The following is a 21,768-nucleotide window of genomic DNA, read 5'->3' as shown; positions in this document are numbered from 1 at the left end:
GCTAGCGCTGGGGAGCCGGGGGCTAGCGCCGGTTACCTGCTGTCTGGTCGGCGGCTGCGGGGCGTCTGGTCGGCGGCTGCGATGCGTCCGGTTGCCATGGAGACACAGCTGGCGGCGTCTCGGGAGCGCGCACGTCGGGCTGCAGCGAGCGACTGGGAAAGAGCCGGCGGCCATCTTGAGGAAACTTTTATAACTTGCTGAAACGCTGGAACGGTAAGTACGAACCAGCTAGAAATGTCATTTACAGGGGGGCTTAGTAATGTGTGTTTAATGGGGGGGACTGGGCAAAAAAAAAAATTAACTGCTTCCTCGAGACATCTCCTTTAATCAATTGCAAAGTAAAAATTGATTCCAAATTACAAGTGCAAAGACTCCTAACAATTCTTTTGGATATTATTCATAATGATCAGGTTGGTTTTATGAAGGGGAAACAGGCCTCAAAATGCTACTAGAAGAATGATAAATCTTATATTAGAGGTTGGGAGCTCTCACACACCTTCTCTGTTCTTAACTTTGGATGCAAAGAAGGCGTTTGATAGACTTCATTGAGACTTCACATTTGCAACATTACACAAATTTGGTCTACATGGCAATATTTTTAAAGCGATTCAAGCCCTATACAATTCCTCCTCAACCAGGGTTCGTGTGGATGGAGTCGTCTCTAAACTTTTTCAAATCTCTAGTGGAACTCATCAAGGATGTCCCTCGTCACCTCTGCTATTTGCCATGATGAGAGAGCCCTTAGCTTTATTAATAAGTTAAAATATTAACATAAGGTATCTTAGCCCTTTTACACGGGATGATTATCTATGGTAGTTGTTCAAAACCCTGCGCTCCCCGGTTTTGAATGATAGTCGTCCCATGAAAATTCGTGCAGAGATTGAATGACTGCACGAGAGTTGTCTAGTCGTTCAGTTTCAGCATGCTTGAAAACCGAACAACTAGCCTTTCAGTGTAAACAGCGGTCGTTCATTACTGAACGACTGCTGCTTAAAGTGAATGGAGGCGGGCGGAGGGAGAGAGGGGAAAGAACGCTCCCCCAGCCATCCCGCCTCCCTGCTGGCTGCACTCTAAGCGATGCCAGTTATATTTTCCTCCTGTGATAGCACAGGAGCAAGCATTACAGGGATGCACGATCAGGGGAATCATTTGCCCGACATGCGTTCCGTGTAAATGGACCTCAAGACAACATAACATAGGTTTAATTGCCTATAATATAGCAAGAAAAAATATGGATAGCTCACCACCTCTATCCGTGCAAACACCCACTTTGACCATTGGCTAGAACATTACAACATAACAGCTTCGCCGCTCAGTCCTCCACGGCAATTCTTGTATATAAATCCAATTTTTGAAAAGATTTGCTGTTCTTTGGTGAAAATTCTTTAAGCCTTTATTATAATAGTGTCACATAATAAAAGTCAGGGGCAAAACAGAGGATGCGTTTCGATTCTAAGAGCGAATCTTGATCATGTTTAATTGCCTATAATGTAATCTTGGTGCTCTTAAATCCACTTCCTTTTTTAAGAGCAGCCTATCACAATTTGGACAGATCTCCTATTATAACCAGAAATTCTAAGCATACATATTTCTGACTCTTTAAGAAAATCTTTCCAATGGGAGTTCCTTTTCCATTGGTAACAAAAAAATATTTAATATTTTGGGATTAAATTATATTTCCTTTTAATATAAATAACCGCTACAAATGTTTTACCTCTCCTTTCTTTTTCCAGGATGAAATTGATCTTCTTTCTAAACATGAACCTTCCTGGATGGATCATATTGTTCTCTCTAAAATGCAAATTTTCCCAAAGACCCTATGCTTCTTTACACTATTTCTTTTCCAATTCCCCATGTTTCCATTGCCAAATTCCAGAAACCACTATCAAATTTTATCGGAAACAATAAAAGACCTAGAGTTGCTTCATCTATCAAATACCTACATCGTAAAGGTGGTATGGGCATACCAAATCTTTGGTCATATTATCATTCTAGTGTCCTTAATCCACTAGAAAATTGGGGACCAAACTTTTCAAACTCCAGCTGGGCCTATATAGAAAGATACTTAAATGATAACAAATTTATGAAGTCCCTTTTACTAGTTCATATTTTAAGCAATAACAGCACAAACCTATGCCTGCTTCTTAAATTTTAAGATTTGCCCCCCCTATAAAGGCTTGAATACAGTCCTGGAAATTCTGTTCTTAGAATAATTTTCATACTGTGTTGGTTAGAGTTCCATTAGAATCCTTTGAATATTTTATTCCAGATTTATGCATTTAAGAATGGAAACAGAAATGTATCTCTTTTATCTCAGAGCTTATGATCTAGGGTAACGTTAAATCATTTTCAGCTTAAGCATCAGAATATGCAATTCCTCTTAAAGATTATTTCAAATTTATCCAAATTTGATGTTTCCTAAAAACCCTACATAAATGTGAAGTTATGATCCTACTCAAATTATACTCTGTACTGTATGGAAATACAAATAAGACTCACTCAAATATGTGAGTGATATATAACATGTTGTCGGTAGACTCTAAAAAGCTTACTTTCTAAATTAGGAGAGGGACTTGAATAAAAACTTTTCCTCTACCCAATGGTTTACATCGCTTGACTGGGCCAACAAATCTTCTCTTAGCTCCTCTTTAATAGAAGTGGATGCCATATAATAAATCACTCATTAGATGGCATCTAATGGCCTACAGACTTGTTTGATACTTTCCTGATTCAGACAGTATTCTTGTTGATGAAAATGTGGACACACGGGCTCTTTACTCCATATATTTTGGAGCTGACTAATTTTGTAAACCTATTGGAGAGATGTTTTTTCCTTCATAAAAAGAATCGCTGGCATAGATATTATTGATAACTCTACAACCGCATTGTTATTGGATGTTGCTACATCTTCCCCTATTCATAGGATTGATATGTCATATTTTTTCATTCACAAAACTTTTGATATCTGGAATCTGGAGATCTCCAAATCCTCCCTCTATTAATCTTTCTGTTGTTTCTGTACACAGCACATATGAAACAATTCATGCCTTTCACAATAATAAACTACATAAATATTGCTAAATGTGGAATCCTTGGCTTCAGTTTTTCTCTCTTTATTTCTATTTGACTGTTCATTTCCTTTCTTTTTTTAAAATATTTTCTGATCATTAGTTTATTGTCATTGCTGAAACTTATGATATATCACATGTATTTCAAGTTAATCCATATGATGTTTTTTGGAAATATGAAAACATATTTCTGTATGTTTTCAAACATTTTCATTAACAATTCTTAATCAGAAAAAATAGAAAGCAAGGATATCAAACAAGTTCTCACTATAGAGTGAGTAAGAGAGGAAACATGACACCTCTAATCAGCTGTTCAACTTGTTGAGGGGTATAAGTTCTCAATTGTCCCTGGTTTGTTCATCCAAGATAGCTCACCAACAGGGCATACTAATCAAATGCGTGTTTGCGTGCTTTCATAGTATGCCATTTTTTTGGTAGATGTTGAGGAGTATGGCTGTGATCTTTGGCAGGTATGCAGACATCTAGGTTCCATTGTTTTAAGAGAGAAATTTCATCTTCTAGTAATTTGACAATGAAATTGGTATTGTTCTTAGTAATCAGTAGATGAATGGGAAATCCCCATATGTACAGATCTTTTTGCTCCCTAAGCATTATAGTAGTAGAGTGTAGGTGTCGCCTTTGAGCCAAAGTTGCCATAGACAAGTCTGTGTACAAAGATAGTTATTGCTATGGAATGGGTAGAGCATTTGCTTTCCTAGCAGCAGCTAGTAATTCCTCCTTTATGTGAAAAAAATGGATATGGACGGGCCAAACCATAGTTTGGTATGTAATTGTCCAGGTGTTTGAGATGAGGGAGTCTATGGGCCCTATCAATTGTAAAGTCCTGTGCTGGGCACTCCAGGAGCACTCTCATGAGGCTCTAAAGATATTGTGTAGCTTCAGAGGTAGACACATTTTCTGGAATCTCTCTAAATCATCCAAGACAAATATCTGTCTGGGATGACTTAGTGAATCCTGCATTGAGCAGAGGGTTGGACCCGATGACCCTGGAGGTCCCTTCCAACTCTACCATTCTATGATTTTCAAAATTTCACATTGTCAGGGTGTGACTTATCTTCCAGATCAGCCACCTTAGCTCGCAGCCGTTTAAACTGCAACTCCAGATTAAGGCCCATTTAGACGCTTCGATCATCGCTCAAAATTTGATAAAAGTGACGCAATTGAGCGATAATCATTACGTGTAAACGTGTGTCCATCATGTATTTTCGTTAGTCAATCGTTCATCGTTGTCTTTCAGTCCGCTTAAAATCCATAATTTGGTAGTTCACTTATCGTTTGGTTTAAATGAAAATCATTCAGTAGTTTAATGATTTTTACCTCATTTTTTTACCTTCACTGATGCACATGCTATTCAAACAAACTAGCTTTCAATTATCGTTTATCGTCTATTTTTCAATGATAATCGTTACATTTAAACAGTTGTCTTTAAAAGAAAAACCATCGCTCACTTTCGACAATTTTAATGAATTTTGAGCAATGATCGTTGTGTCTAAATGGACCTTTTTAGTGTGTGTATAAGTAAAGTTGCAAAGTCTTCCATTTTTGTCTCTACATGATTAATTCTGTGTTCTGCCTCAATGATAGCGGAGTTGATGGGTTGATTAAGCTGCACAAAATTGGTTTGCATGGAAATTTGTGGGCCCTTAGCATAGCTTTTATAATGGTGTTGGTAACTGACATTTCAGTCCCCGGAATATCATCCAAGATGTCTGCTAGAGGTGAAGACATAGAGTAATGTGTCACTTACTCTTGGGTCAGACAGCTCCTCCAGAGTGTCCAGTCTCTGCCTTTGTTTATTTGGGCTAGCAGAGAGAGAAGAGTTCGCAGATGCCATGTGATGGGGCAGTTGAAGATGATGATCTTGTTTCTGCAGGTGCTTCTGGCTGGTTTCCACAGGGTCTGTCTCTAAGAGATAATTTGCTGAAGTAATCGGAACAGCAAAGCTAAGAAGGAAAGCCTTGCTGTGCGAAGGATTGGAGTCATGCCTTCATCTCTGCTCTATAGATTCCTTACACCCAGATGAGCACTCCATGGTCACTACCGCGGGAGAGCTAACCCACAAGATTCTGGCCGGCCCATCTTGATCTTCGGGTGGGGACCGGGGAAAGAATATATTAAGGCGAGCTTCACACGAGTGTAAGCACAATCGCACATGCCTCAGCACTCCATTTTTGCACACTGAACTAGCCTTTTTTGTGCGCATATCGACGTATTTCACTGTAGTTTTTCTGCCTGCATGACATGTGCATTTATGAGCGGCAAACAAACGCACCAATTGAAATGGCTAATTTCTTCCAGAATTATGTAGCATATCTAGCATCTCCCTGCGTATTGCCCGTACATTTGCGCACCCCCTACTGACTTCTATTGGCACATTTGGTGTACAAATACACAGAAAGATAGAGAATGTTATATTTATTTTTGTGCCTGAAACATGCATGCAATATGTAAATTCGAATAAACCCATTTAAATCAATGGTTTATATTCTCTGCTTATTGCGCACAAATATGGCTGTGTGAAGCCGGCCTAATAGGCTTTCCTGCAGATCGCTTCCCCCTCCGAGGCATCCTGGAGATATCAGCAACAGTTTGGACTCGTTCTGTATGTTATTTAGCTGCTGTAACGTCGCTTATGGGCCCTGGTGGTGTAGGAAGTCTGCGCTAAGCAGCCATGCAGTCCATCAGCCAAGCTATACCCCCCTCCCTTTTGTTTGTGCTCTTAAGAACTTCTATTCTGTAATGAAAAAGCAAAATTTGTTAATCTGTGTATTTTTAAGAACAGAAGGTGGATTTATTGCCTTTTTTGTGTGTTTTCCTTTTTATACCAAAGTTACTACATTCTGAATGGTGGATGGGGCTTATGGGAGAGGACAAGGCTTCTCAGGGCACCAGCAAATTCACCATAACATGTGCCAGAAACTCACAGCTGGCATGGATTTAACTATCTGGCATCCAAAAGCCAAATATGTGATAGTTTATTAAGAGGCATCTTACTATGGCACCCTACTTATTTAGACTGACATATGAAACGCCAGTCTTGATTAGTTCCTCCCACAGTACTTAAAAAAGCTTTATTCCCAATTTACACAAGTATTAGTAGCACTACTAAATTGCTTCAATGGAAAACCATATTGCATAACAAAATCAAAATCACAAAAAAAATGTTAGCGTTCTGGATACTTCTGGTAAGGAATAGAATCCTAAGTTGTTAAATATCTTGTTAGATTTTTATGCATTCTGAACCCTTATATTCTTTTATATGCAAAAAAGAAATATGCAGCATTGGGACAGCTTTTCCCTATTTTCTCTTTTTATATGTTTATTCAGAACTGTCTATGTGTTTACAGACAAAGCTTTGATTTACTTTTTGTTAAGAAATATCAGAATTGATGTCTTTTATCTTCTAGGCAGTGCTGGCACACCAGTCACATACAATGAAAATGGAGATGCCCCTGGACGCTATGATATTTACCAGTACCAAATAGTAAATAAAACTGCAGAATATAAGGTCATTGGACATTGGACAAACCAGCTACATCTTAATGTAAGTCATGCACTCATATGTAACCTCTTTCGTTTACCTCTTTGAAGAAATATCGATGTATGGGTAGAAATACTGGCAAAACTTGTCAGATTGTTTGGAATCAGAATGTACTGTATTTAGCTTACCAGTAAAAGTATTAGAGTTATTCAGTTAAGAAAGCAAAGTATACTCAATGACGATTGTATGTTACATTAGTTTAAATAGCTAAAATGAGGCATAGGACAATCCAAATTAGCATTATTTTGTATTTCCTTAGGCCATGGTCAGATGAGCGTGTTTAGTTGCACGCCTGTGTGCGCAAAAAAATATGTGCTCCTCACATAAGCGGAAACTGTGTGAATGGGCAAAGTTTTATATGTGCAGCGCATGAAACTTTGCCCGTTCACTGGAGAAGCTGCTCCACGTAGGTCGACTCATCACTGAACACTGTGACAGTACTGTCACAGTGTTCAGTGATGATGGGGCTCCCTGTGGGAACAAAAGAATCCCTTACTGCAGCTATCGTAGCTGTGGCAGAAGACCGCAAGGCTATCCCATTGCTTTTAATCGGGCTGGTGCTGCTGCCGCCCCATTGAAAGCAATGGGATGAAGGCAACCCCCACAGGGATTTTTGGGTAAGAGCTTGAAAAAAAGCCCTTCCTTGAAAATAAGCCATAGCTGCTGAAAAAAATGAAATTATACATCACCTAGCAGAGCTGTCAGGGCTCCAGCGTGTCTTCTCTCCAGCTCATCGTCACTCTTCTGTATCATTTCTTGATGATTGAATGGCTGTGATTTGTTCCTGCGCCCAGCCAATCGGAGGTAGTGCTTCCAGGAGACAGGGATTTTTAACTAACCGGCCAGAACAAATGATACATAAGAGTTTTGGGGAGCCGAGGATAAGTCGAACTGGAGCCCTGACAGCACTGCTAGATGATGTATAACTTTTTCTTCCAGCAGCTAGGGCTTATTTTTAGGGAAGGGCTTATATTTCTAGCCATTCCCTGAAAGTCCCTGCAGGGGTTGCCTTCATCCCATTGCCTTCAATGGGGCATCAGCAGTGCTGGCCCCATTAAAAGCAATGGGATAGCATCGCAGTCCTCTGCCACAGCTTTGACAGGGGATTCTTTCGTTCCCACTGCAGTCCCCTCATTACTGAACACTGTGACAGTGCTGTCACAGTGTTCAGTGATGAGGGGACTCCCCGACGGGATTAACGGAACCCTCGGGGAGTCCCCTCATTTCCGCAAGGACTAAAGGGTTAACAGTGGGACATTTCAAAGGTGCTTCTGGCCAGAAGCACCTTTTAAATGCCCTGCTGTAAGCAGCGGGGAAGCTATTCCATGCGCAGGCATTTCCTTTAACTCCCGCTCCCATAGGAGTGAATGAAATTCTGGCAAAAAGTGACCCTATGTCCTATCTCTTTTAGATGGGCGCGATTTTGTGCTTCAAATTCCACGCATATAAATAGTTCTATAGGGACCCATTGGTTCTTTCAGAACCGTTCATTATACGCGCGCAAAATACATGCTCGTCTGATCGAGGCCTTACTCTGATCTTAGTTACGATTTTCTTTGGGACAAATATTAAGGGAAGTCTGTTACTCAGATGTGGCCCGTAAACCACTGCCTGCAGTAGATTAGTACTATACTCATATGTAGGACTGTACCTCATGTTTTACTGAATATGCAACCATTAGGGAGATATTGGCTGTTACATGTTACATGCATTGTATGTAAATGAGCTGCAATCCATCTGATGTATAGTTTTGAAACTCCTACTGGTCCAGGTTGTTGACCACTCAGCCTTCCCTAGCTCCTGTCTTGAATAACAATTGTCTTCCATAGCAGTCAGAGCATCTTTGGAGGAACCAGTGGTAGATAGCCTGGACCAGTATGACCTGCAAGACTGCCCAATGGACAGATTTCAGCTGACTTACATACAACATGGAACAGATTCCTGGCTGCATTTTCAGTGAAATATAAGATAAGATCCTGCATACGAGTACAGTGCCAATCTAGTGTTGGCAGTTGTTTATGGGCCACATTTGAGCAACAGACTTCCTTTAAAGAGTAAGTCATATTTGTGGCAAGAAGATTACTAGTAAATAAATATCTCAATAAATGTTGTAGTTTCATATTTTTAAAATACAGTACATTAGCTACCACTTGACCAAAAACTGTGGACTGGGTTAAGCAGTTTGTAATAAAGTAGATACCATTTTTTTGGTTGGGACTGTATATCTTGATGCTAAGTATAGTCCTTCAAAATTATGCTAGTCATTGCTTAGCTCAGTACCTTTCTACCTTAGATATTTGCAATACCTTGTGTACCTTTTATGTACATTTCTTCTAAATTTGCTGGAAGTGGTTGTCATGAGCCCAAGTCTTGAGGAGTTTTTAATATCAGAATGAAAATCTCTTTTGGGCACGCAAAATCACTTACGCAAACCGCATCCAAAAGAACCCATTGGTCTTAATGAATTCCCTCCCATGAAAGTTTTGCACCTGCATTTCCTTCCGGCAAAGAAATATGAGACATGCTCGATTTTGTGCGCATTTGCGCACCAGAGGCAGGGTCTATGTAAATGCACGCTTGTTCTGAGCAAAATCGTGCACTGAATGGTGCAATTTCACAGTGTTAATTGATAACACCAGGGACTAATTAGGCTGGCCTGCTGATTCAATCATGGCGCGGTTCTCCTTCACTGATGTTAACAGGCCTGGCAGCACATAAAAGTACAGTAAAGGAGTGTGGTTACACTTGCGAGAGGATGTGATAGCACTCCACTCATAGCGCAATTACATCACGCTTGTGTACAGGAGTGCTATGATGTGTTCTCGTGAAGGTATCTACACTGCCTACTGCACTTTTTGCACTGTTGAGCCAGTTCACATCAGTGCGGGATACACCACTGCCATTATTGAACTGACTAAGCAGCCTTATTAGTGCCCCGTGTTATCAATTAACACTGCAAAATCTCACAGTCACATGTGCAATTTGGTGCGGACAGGGTGCACAAATTTACACAAAAATAGAGCTTGGCATGTATTTTTTCCCCTTCGGAAACGTGCGTGCAAAAACGCTGAATGGGTTCTATTGTCAGTGGTTTGTATGAGTGATTTGTGCAAAATCTCCCATGTGCAGGTGCCCTTAAGGTAAATAATCCCTATGGCCATTTGTTATACAGCAGTAAGTGGGATTTGATATCTCATTCATATATTGCCGTTGATAACTGGGCATTCTTTCAGTCATTTTTGTTTGCGGTTTTGCCTCATTTGTTCCCATAGACTTCAATGGGGAATAACTGCTCACATAATGGCTTCCACAGACAAGTGTGTTTGCAAATACAGTCACTGCAACGGAGCATATTTGCACATGAACAAAGTTTGGAGATGGCACTCAGGGCTCCTGCACACAAGCGTGCCATTTTAATGCTTGCCAGAGCATAACGTGATTGCACTCTGAATGGAGCCTTATCACGTGAGCATTTCCACGCAGTCTAATGTACTTATTGCGCTGCCTGGCCAATTCACATCCTTTTTGAACCTACTGAGCCTATGGTGGCAAATGCGCACAAAAATAGAATATGTTGCATATTTTTTCAACAATGGAAATCAGTGCGCAGAAACATAGGATGTGGGGGAACTCATTGAAATAAATGGGTTCTATCGCCTATGTTTTGGCGCGCAAAATTGCCAGTGTGCATGAACCCTAAACATGCTGATACCTGCGTGCCAGAGCATAGTAATGTAATTTTTGTGCTCAAAATGCCTGTTTACATGCACACATGTTACTCACTTTCTGTGGAATAGTTGTTTAAAGCCTAATATGGGCCAGTGTGTTTTTTTTTTATTTTAAAACTCGGTTCTATTGCGCACGAGTTAAAAAAAAAGCATGAAGATAGTTTTTCTACATGTGAGAAAGATAGGGCAAGTCCTATCTTTTCTCGTGCGTAGTATTAATGTGCGAGAATCCCGCTAGTGGAAACTAAACCACTGAAATCAATGGTTTTGTTTCACCCCATTTTACGGCGATTAGTTTCATGCTTGCAAAACAGGATAAAAACATGGTCGTCTGAAGAAGCCCTTACTGGAATATTTTTTTTAATAATGCCAGAGCTACAACGATGGCAACACTACAGTTATTGTGCATGTATTCACATTACCACTATGTGGGAACGTGTTGTACAAATGTGGTAATGTGAAAGGCAAGTAAGGGCGGATTCAGACGACCGTGATTTTGACCCCTTTTGATTTCAAGCTCTTGCGCTCTGGTGCAAAGTTTGAACAGCCAGCAAAGAGGAAGGGATTCCCCTCATTCAGGCGCAACTACACTCCTTGCCAGTGAGTGTAATTGTAGCTACGGCAGTGGTTTTAAGCCCTAATACATGGGGACTTTTTCATCATTCTGGTACAAGTACACACACTTTATGTATTAATACCAAGTTTAAAAAAACACTTCTTATCTTCATTGCAATGAGTGGATCAACATTTATAACATGTAACACTGAAATTAGTTCAAATTCCCCTTCCTGCAGCATCTCTCAGACTGCAGTAATAATGTCACGAGGCTTCAGGATACTCCTGTGATCTTCAGCTCTATACAGTAGTTTGCGGCACTCATTACAATTGTAATATAATTAACCATTATTAATTCAGCACCTAACGCCGTTGGAGAGATAACTGCAACAATATCCCACTTCTATCTCCAAGATAAAGCTGTCTCATGGAACAGTAAATGCCGCCTCATGGCTACAGAAAACATTGAGTACGTATCATTAAAATGTTATATCGAAATAGACCAGTACATTATACAAAATTATCTGCAATTATCAATTTTCCAGTGTATCTACCACTCCCATAAAATCTCTTTTTTTCAAAACATATGCTAATAGTTTTTACAGTAACTACAATTTATGTGATTAGCAATGCATTTTTTTTGCAAATGTGAAGAATAAAACGTTTTTTTTAATTTGTTTTTTTTTTAGGGGGCTAACATATTTTAATTTTGGAAAATAATATGGGTTTGCTGGTGCTTGTTGTGCTGCATAGGTCTTCTAAGTGGAATTAATGATGTGAAAATGAACAGCTGCAGTATAACTTTGACTTTTCAAGATGGAAATTGCGCCAAAGAAAACTATAGCATAAGGGTGCCCACCCACTAGCGTTTTTTACTGCGAAATTCGCAGCGTTTCTTTTTTTCTGCAGGGGTCTTTGGGCTATGGGACATGCAAAGCTAAAATCGCGATCGCGCAAAATCGCGATATCGCGGTAAATCGCGAATTTTTACATTACAAGTCCCATAGACCCCCTGCAGAAAAAAAAAACCTGCAAATTTCGCAGTGAAAAAAAACGCCAGTGGGTGGGCGCCCTTAGGGTGGTTTCACATGTGCGGTAAAATCACACGGTTTTTGCTCGATGCGAGAGTAAGAAAGCAGAATAATGAAGCCAATGGTTTTTAATGGTTTCATTTACATTCGTGCTGCTTTCACTTATGCGATATTGTGTGAAAAAAAAATTGCAACATGTCCTATCTTTCTGCGTTTTGCAATTTTTATCTTCCATGTTTCCCTATAAAGCCTCCTTTTTATCACATCGCAAAGCAGGAACTTGCTATATGCTTTTAACATTAGAAACTCCTATTTACTTTCACACGTGAGAAAATCGTATGAGAAAAACGCAAGTGGCAACAATGCTTTTGCAAGAAAAAGCAGCGCTGATGCTCAAAAAAATCACAGGAAAAAAACAGCAATATCACGATCACTCTTGTGAAGAAGGATATTGTGGCCCACTGGCTCTCTGAAAGCTCCCTTCAGGTCCCTTTTCCTTGTGAAAATGCCTATAGACTAATGGCTCAGTCACACCGGCGCATCAGTACCCGTGTTACTGCAGGAAGAAGACAGCCGTACCTCAAGATGGACGTCTCTCTGCAGCGCCGGGAGAAAGAACATGTGATCGGCTTCATTGCCGGTCATGTTTTCTTTCTTCAGCGCTGCAGAGAGACATCCATCTTGAGGTACGGCCGTCTTCTTGCTGCAGTGAGGGCTCAATCACACGGGCGCATCGGCACAGGTGTACGGGTGCCGATGCGTCCCTGTGACTGAGCCCTAATGTAGAAGAGTGTGCTATACACTGGCGTACATATAGGGGGTGCTGGGGGTGCGGTTGCGACCCGGCCCCTGAGCCCCTGGGGGCCCACGGGGCTTACTTTCCGACACTGACTGACTGCACTTACTTTCACTATGGTCTCTGCGCAGGCAGCCAACCTCTCCTACATCGGCGCTTCCTCCCAGGACCTCTGCTCAGACCCCTCCCCCATCTGGTTCTCCAGCACAGAGATCATCAGAGGGGAGGAGTCTGAGCGGAGGTCCTGGGAGGAAGCGCCGATGTAGGAGAGGTTGGCTGCCTGCGCAGAGACCATAGTGAAAGTAAGTGCAGTCAGTGAGAGGGAACATCCTCGGTATGATTAAGAGGGAGGAGGGGTGTTCTGTGTGTGATGGGGAGTGGGGGTGAGTGAGGGGTGTTCTGTGTGTGATGGGGAGTGGGGGTGAGTAAGGGGTGTTCTGTGTGATGGGGAGTGGGGGAAACGAGGGGTGTTCTGTGTGATGGGGAGTGGGGGTGAGTGAGGGGTGTTCTGTGTGATGGGGAGTGGGGGTGAGTGAGGGGGCTTCTGTGTGTGATGGGGAGTGGGGGAAACGAGGGGTGTTCTGTGTGATGGGGAGGGGGGGACGAGGGGTGTTCTGTGTGATGGGGAGTGGGGGTGAGTGAGGGGTGTTCTGTGTGTGATGGTGAGTGGGGGAAACGAGGGGTGTTCTGTGTGATGGGGAGTGGGGGTGAGTGAGGGGTGTTCTGTGTGTGATGGTGAGTGGGGGAAACGAGGGGTGTTCTGTGTGATGGGGAGTGGGGGTGAGTGAGGGGGGTTCTGTGTGATGGGGAGTGGGGGTGAGTGAGGGGGGTTCTGTGTGATGGGGAGTGGGGGTGAGTGAGGTGGGTTCTGTGTGTGATGGGGAGTGGGGGTGAGTGAGGGGTGTTCTGTGTGATGGAGAGTGGGGGGGACGAGGGGTGTTCTGTGTGATGGGGAGTGGGGGTGAGTGAGGGGGGTTCTGTGTGATGGGGAGTGGGGGTGAGTGAGGGGGGTTCTGTGTGATGGGGAGTGGGGGTGAGTGAGGGGGGTTCTGCGAGCCGGCACCTGACTTCACTATTAGAGGTATGCTAGAACCGAGCCGCTGTATTGGTGACTAAGGGCTCAATGCCACAGCCGTAAGCCTACAACACTGTGGGGGACCACCAGCATCTCACACATTTCCCAGCCATGCATGCTGCCGGCAGGGACCGCATACGGCTTTGTGTAGCACTGCACATGCACAGGGGGATTCTTTTTTTAATTCCCCACTCTGTTTAGAGTGACAATGCGTATGGAAACAATGTATTGCGTATGGGCAGTGTATCATACAAGTGTACAGGGCTCACGTTACGTGGCACGCAGAGAAAGAGAGCATGCTGGGATTACCACGTGTGCATAATACGTGGTGAAAACCTGGTCGTGGACATGAGCCCTAACATGTGATAAAAGTTAGCTCATGCTGTCTCCAATGTATGTGTGCCTGTATTATGTATGTGTATATATCATTATTTTTTTCTTTCTTAAGGAAGCAAAGCGTGCCTTGAGGCTTGTGTTCTGGATGTTTTAAAAATCTAAAACCCCTGATTACTAATGATCTATTGATGGTTCATTAAAAAAAAAAACAGTAATGTAGCTAAAAGTGATATACAAGGAGTAGCTGTGAAAAGGAGTGGTGGGTGGACGGGTCTGGAAGGGGGCCCCAAGCTAAACTTTTGCACCCGGGCCCATGAGCCTCTAGCTACGCCCCTGGTGCTATACATCACATGTTATGAGAAAACATTCTAACTTGCTGTATAGTTTAATTGGAATCTGGAAAAATGTCACTTTCACAGAAATTTACTAAAAGCACAAGCTGCGAATTTCAAATGAGCAAGAAATCATCCATCATAAAAGGGTGCTTGTACATGGGGCAACCTGTCGGCTACAGATACTGGACAGGACGTTCCAGTGATAATCATTCTTGTGCTTTTACACAGGAATGAAAATTGCTGAATGAATGAAGTCAGAGCAGGTTGGGAATCATTCTGTCCCCTCCGCCTCCATTCACTGTAAACATAAATAAACAACTGCCTGTTTACGCAGGCTGATTTGTCCTTCGGTTTTATGCATGCATAAAGTATTCGATAATTGAGAAGACAACGAATTCTCGTGTGTTCTTCTGTCGGTGCATGCATTTAGACTCAACAATAATCGTTCAGATTCTCACATCCACTATCGGCCCCTGTAAAAGGGTCCTTAGGGCTCGGTCACACGAGTGGAGATCCGCGCGGAAAAAACGCACTGCAGGTGCAAAAATCTACACCTACCAAAGAAAGAATATATGGGTGGCAATGGACGTGGTCATGTGGATTTCCTCTGGCACGCATTGTTTTTTTTTCCGTGCTGAAAAAAGGTGCGGATCTTCACTCGTGTGACCGAGCCCTAACAGCGTTCTTGTCACTTTTAAATTGCAGTACATTCAGCAGTCAACATATTATAGAGCAGTAGGAACTTAGCACATTGATAAATAGAGGAAAATTTATCATGTGCTGTTTTTTTTTAAGATCAGTTTCAGGTGACCACATAAAACAGGTCCATAATAAGGATCCATACTAGTACCAGTGTTTCTGGTGGCACAATACGTCACACAGCTCTGCTACATGCACGTCACACACTCAGCACTTCTGCGTTCATTATTCATCCCATACAATAGGGATCAGAAGCAGCACAGCACTGGAGATGAAGGACCTGTGATGACATCACTGTCATGCCCCACCCTTGACCACATGATGATGAATCTCAAGTGAATGACTTACATGCTTCGGCCCCTATTACATGATGCTGACATCATTAAAGGTCCTGCATCCTTGTGCAGATTACGGGTGGACGACAAACCCAATGCGGCCTCAGTTGTTATGGAATACTTACTAACACCTAGCCGAACAGCTGTGTGCATACATGATCTGTGATGATGTCACTGTCATGTGATCAGTGGCGGAACATGTAACTCCCTCAATGGGGATGAAGAACCCTTTAATGATGTCACCGTCATATGATCAGGGGCGGAGCATGTAAGTCACTCACAAAACCACTAACTCATGCACGAACGGGCAGGTCGTCATTACTACTTTGATTATGACCCTGTTTCAAAAGACATTACATTCGTATGTCATCACTTTTTAATCTGCATTTGCCTTTGTATTTTTATTATGTTCTATGAAGCAAATAATGATTAGGCATTGCATATTTGGATGCGCAACAGTATTTCTTACTGTTCTTATTTAAACGGAAAAAAAACATGCCCGATGCTCTCAGCCATTAAAATGGTCAATTAGTTTAATGAGTTCAAGTTGTGTTCTTCAGGAAAATAGTACTTGCTGCTTATTTTTTTGCATGATGGAATTGCATACACAAAGTACGCATATGTGAACGAAGCCATTGAAATCAATGTCTTCTATTTTCTGCGTATTGCACATGCAAATTTTTCATGCACAAAAACGTTCATTTCTGTAGATACAGAAGTAGTTGTCAATCACTGAAAGGACCGCCCACTGAACTACTAAATCCAGAATAAGCAGGGGTTTAAATGAACAAATTACAATTATATTGAATCTCTTCCAGCAACCTGTATATCAATCTGTTCAGCTCCTCCTGCTCTGTATGGACAGCATATTCAAGCTGAGAAGTTCTTTTTGAATGCTGTAATTACTTTGAGCAATATAAGGCAGGGAGACATGCTAAATGTTTGTACTTGACAGCATCAGCTGCAACTCAGCTGCCTTCATTGTACATTTTGTCCCCTATAAGTACAAAATTATACTTTTCTTAGTCCCTACTTCGAAGAAAATGACTTATTTAACCTTTCATCGGTCAAATATATGCAGACCGGTAGTTCTGCATTTTCTTTCTATCTCTACACATAAATAGGCATTTGTGGCAACATGAATCAACTATGTTATGACAAGTGGAGGGCCTGAGGGATTGGTACACAGGAGTTCTCTCTTTTTGGTGCTATTGAATCGGTGTTCTGCACAGACACAGGCCCTGCATTGGGCATATCTGTTGCTCTTGGAGTGTTTTTATACCATTTTAAAAGCATGAAATGCATATTTATTAAAATTGGATTGTATTTGTAAACAGAAATTGATCTATTGAATTGGAATATTTATATATGATACTGCTGTTTTCTCACATATTTGTCTAGACTGTCCATTAACAATCAACAAAAAAGTAACCTAAACTGAACTTAATGAAATTCTACTTTCTGAAGGAAAAAAAAACTATAGAGGAGCTTTAAATGAAATAAAAATCATTGTAGAAATAAAGCACTGTGGAAAAATCTATTTTCTTTTTCCAAATGCTATTTCCAAAGGAGGCTCTGGCCTCTTTTGGGAGAGGCTCAGGTGTTCAAAAGGACCGCTAGATGAGTGTTATTCATATTATTTTTCTCACTGCTACTGGGCAATTTCTGTAAGAATGAGATCAATATTCATTGGGGGAAGTGTTTCTCAAGAAATACAGATGGCTTTCTCGAGAGCTTAGAATATGCCAAATAATTCTGTGTTACATACAGTAATACAATTCTTAAACTGGAAAATCTTGGCTTCATTAAACAGGAAAATTCTTGTTTTCATTTTTTTTCATCTTCTCAGATAATATGTTTCAGAGATCACCCCATGTTTAAAATAATGCAGTTTATGAAGCAATTGAACACAAGTGCATTGGGAATACACATGGAAAGCTGCACAAAGCACATTAGTTTTCAGTTCAATAAACCAGTGCAGTGAATGGATAATGGTAAAAGTAGGTTTCAAATCCTGTTTGTTTTAGAATGACAGTGAAATAGAAGGTATTTATATTCTCTGTAGATAAAAAGGAATCGTCACGTTGAAAATTCAATGTATTGTGCAAAATAGTTCTTCTGTCATTTCCATCTGCCGGAAGGATTTCTTACCTTAATATACAGTGCTCAACTATTTAAATATTTAAACACATTTCATTTGTAATTTAAAGCAAGTCATGATAGTGTTATCATGTTCTCTTCTTTACTGCTGCATCAACAGTGTAAATATGTATTTTTACTATAGCTATTCATTTATCTGCACAGGTATTGTACTGTACAATGCCTGCCATGGGAATGGAAGGTGTTCATGAAATGATTTCTGTGGAAATACAATTTCTCCAGTTTACAGCGTATATACTTGTCTAGCAGCATGCATGTCTCCTTGCCTTGTAGGTATATTCATGTTATAGTTTATCATGCTAGGTGTCAGTCTATTTTATTTAATAATTAAAAAGTAGAAAAGGGAAATGGATTACCCAGCCCGGAGTCTTCCATATATGTTGAAAGGGAGCAATGTTGATGAGGGTGCATGGATACTTCTGGATCAGTAAGATGTGCTTAATTCTAAAGGAAAAAGTTTAAAATCCCGAATTGGACAATGAAACATAAAAACCTTTATTTTTTTCATCTTAAAAGTAAGCATAACTATTACAACTATTAAAGATATAAGCCAATAAAAGACAAACACAAAAACGTGTAATCCAATAATCATACATAGCTAACACTTGTTAATATACACTTTGTCTGATACATGGGAAAATAAATCTTACCATCACCATAGTTATGAATGGATTTGAGAGAACCATGGTTAACTTCATTCTCCTAATAAAGAATTTTTTTCAGAAGAATGAAGTCAGAAACAGTGTCTGTCTTATTATTTGTCAGCTTATAGCTTAAATAGTGTCACAAATAAGGGCATAAGTATTCCAAAACATGTAGCCTGGTATGCTGACTTTTAGAATGAAGAAATTAGGGTTTTTTTATGCTTTATTGTTCGATGCTAGATTCTAAACTTTTCCCTAATTTTATGTAATATACAGTAGAATATTATATGATAGCTACAACATGACTGTGAATGAGGAACTTTATGTATTTGGCCTATATTATCTTACAAATTGTGAAGCATTGAATACAGTATGCCTTACTAAAGAGGCTAAAGACAACAACTTAAGGGCTCAGTCACACGGGCACATCCAGGCGCCGATGCGCCTGTCTTACTGCACAATAAGACAGTCGCACTGCAGGTGCAGAGAAAGAACACATGACCGACTCCATTGCCGGTCATGTGATCTTTCTTCCGGCGGTGCGGAGAGTCGTCTGCACCTGCAGTGCGGCGGTCTTCTTCATGCAGTAAGACGGGTGCATTGGCAACCCCGATGCGCCCATGTGACTGAGCCCTCAAAGTCATACTGATAACCAACTGGCCACAGGAGGTTTGGTGCACAGGTATACCCGCCATAATATCTAAAGGTTTAAAATAAATAAGCTGTGATTATTAAAATTTAACATCTTTATTAGAGATGAGCGAGCACCAAAATGCTCGGGTGCTCGTTACTCGGGACGAAATTTTCGCGATGCTCGAGGGTTCGTTTCGAGTAACGAACCCCATTGAAGTCAATGGGCGACCCGAGCATTTTTGTATATCGCCGATGCTCGCTAAGGTTTCCATTTGTGAAAATCGAGGCAATTCAAGAAAGTGATGGGAACGACACAGTAACGGATAGGGCAGGCGAGGGGCTACATGTTGGGCTGCATCTCAAGTTTCCAGGTCCCACTATTAAACCACAATAGCGGCAAGAGTGGGCCCCCCCCCCCCTGTCAGCATAAAGATCGTTCTCCTCTGCCATAGCTGTAACAGCTGTGGCAGAGAAGAACGATGTTTGCCCATTGAATTCAATGGAGCCAGCAATACAGCAGGTTCCACTGAAAGCAATGGGCTGCCGGCGATCGCGGGATGAATTGTCGGGAAGGGCTTAAATATATAAGCCCTTCCCTGCAATTCATCCAGAAATGTGTTACAATAAAAATATATACCGGCGTATAAGGCGACGGGGCGTATAAGACGACCCCCCAACTGTCACCTTATACGCCGGGAATACAGTGGAGCAAAGAATAAAAATCATTACTCACTTCACCGGTGCTTCTGCGGTGCTCCTGCAGGCTGTCGCTCCCTCCTGGTCCCCGGCAGAGCATTGCTTTCTGGACGCAGTGGTTGAAATCCCCGCCTCCAGAAACACACGTGCCTTCAGCCAATCACAGCCATTCAATGACATCATTGTCATTGGCTGTGATTGGCTGAAGGCACGTGTGTTTCTGGAGGCGGGGATTTAAAGCCCTTCGTAGAGAAAGCAATGCTCTGCCGGGAACCAGGAGGGAGCGACAGCCTGCAGCAGCGGCGCAGAACACCAGGAGAAGTGAGTAATGATTTTTATTCTTTGCTCCGCTGTATTGCCGGCGTATAAGGTGACAGTTGGGGGGTCGTCTTATACGCCCCGTCGCCTTATACGCCGGTATATATTTTTATTGTAACACATTTCTGGATGAATTGCAGGGAAGGGCTTATATATTTAAGCCCTTCTCGACAATTCATCCCGCGATTGCCGCAGCCCATTACTTTCAGTGGAACCTGCTGTATTGCTGGCTCCATTGAATTCAATGGGCAAACATCGTTCTTCTCTGCCACAGCTGTTACAGCTGTGGCAGAGAAGAATGATTTGTCTTCTATATGTTCTCAATGGTGTCGGCGCTGCTGCCGCCGGCCCCATTGAGCTGTATTGCCGTCTCCATTGAATGCAATGCGCTGGACAGCTCCGGCCCGTTTCTAATGAAACGCGGCTAGGAGCAGATTTTCGGGCGATTTTTGTGCGATCTGCGATTTCTATGGCCTAAGAAGGACCGTTGGGGTTCTTGAAGCCTAAAATCACTCCTAACACTCTCCCTATAGCAGCTCCGGCATCAACAACACTTTCCCTAAACTATGTCAGAATGCATCTGTGGCGAGCCGCGGGAGGGGCAGATTTTAATACTCGGGTGACACCTAATCTCGCCAGCTACTCACTGCAGGGGGGTGGTATAGGGCTTGAACGTTGCAGGGGGAAGTTGTAATGCCTTCCCTGTCTTTCTATTGGCCAGAAAAGCGCGCAAATTTCTCAGGGAAGAAAATAAAAGTAACCCGAACACCGCGTGGTACTCGTTACGAGTAACGAGCATCTCGAACACCCTAATACTCGAACGGGTATCAAGCTCGGACGAGTATGCTCGCTCATCTCTAATCTTTATCAAAGTGCTGTTCTTTCAGTCGTATTATCTACCATTTATTTGCTTCTTATATGTTTCGCTACCCAGAGATCTATATACCTTTTGTCTCTTTCTCTGCTTGCTTTCTTAGTTTTTAACCTTTGATTTGCTTTTCTGCCATATTTTAGAATTCATTCGTTGTCTTTTACTTTTGGCATGTGTTAAATAGTGGGTCTGGGCCCTCCAACCCTTTTGTGCCCCATATCAGTTTTTATGCCTGCTCTTCTTGTAGTTATGCCTTTAAGTAAGCATAATATAAAGTTATGTAACATTCATTTAATTGAGCCCTACCCATATAACTGTTATGTTTTTCTATATCCCAAGTATTAATGAATGTTTTTATAGCTAAATAATTTCTAAGCAAACTTTTGAAAACTTAGACAGCACTTACACTATAGTGTTTTTCTTTGCATATAATTTGTATATTTTCTTATGACTTCAGAAGCCTTTCTGATGAGGATAGCGGCCATTTTTTGTAATTTCTTTTATTCAGATTTTTTAACTCAGCCAATACTAGCTTAAGCCCTTAGCAAACTACAATTCAGAAGAATTCAAATGTGTTATACAAGTGTGTATGGTAAAGTTGAATAGTGCTACAGAAACAAATCATCAGCAAATTCTAAAAAAATATAAAATATTAAAAAGAAAAATAGTTTTTAATTTATTACTTTAGGAATATAAGTAATACAAAGTATACATAATTGACACTGCCATGTTTGAAAAGTCCAAATTATTAAAATACCACATTCTTTATACCATGCATTTAAAAAAATGCCAGAATTGATATTTTTTATGCCTTCGACTCTCCTCAAAAATGGATTAGAAAATGATCAAAAAGTATCCAAAAAAGTGAATACTCCAAAAATTTCTGGCACAGCTCCATTGGCAGAAAAATAAGAGTATGATTACAC

At 41.3% G+C, this 21,768-nt stretch overlaps 1 protein-coding gene across 1 annotated transcript in view; it reads left to right on the top strand.

Moving 5' to 3' along the window:
• GRM8 (glutamate metabotropic receptor 8) overlaps positions 1–21,768 on the top strand; it is a 962,395-nt gene that overhangs the window by 830,535 nt on the left and 110,092 nt on the right. The window contains exon 8 of the mRNA XM_066591862.1: positions 6,497–6,633. Within this exon, the coding sequence (XP_066447959.1) occupies positions 6,497–6,633 (137 nt within the window). The remainder of the gene's footprint in view (positions 1–6,496; positions 6,634–21,768) is intronic.

The sequence above is a fragment of the Eleutherodactylus coqui genome, chromosome 2 (genome assembly GCF_035609145.1).
Source record: "Eleutherodactylus coqui strain aEleCoq1 chromosome 2, aEleCoq1.hap1, whole genome shotgun sequence".
Classification (NCBI taxonomy): Eukaryota; Metazoa; Chordata; class Amphibia; order Anura; family Eleutherodactylidae; genus Eleutherodactylus; species Eleutherodactylus coqui.
Note: the sequence above shows the minus strand (reverse complement) of the source record. Positions and strands in the feature narration are given on the sequence as shown.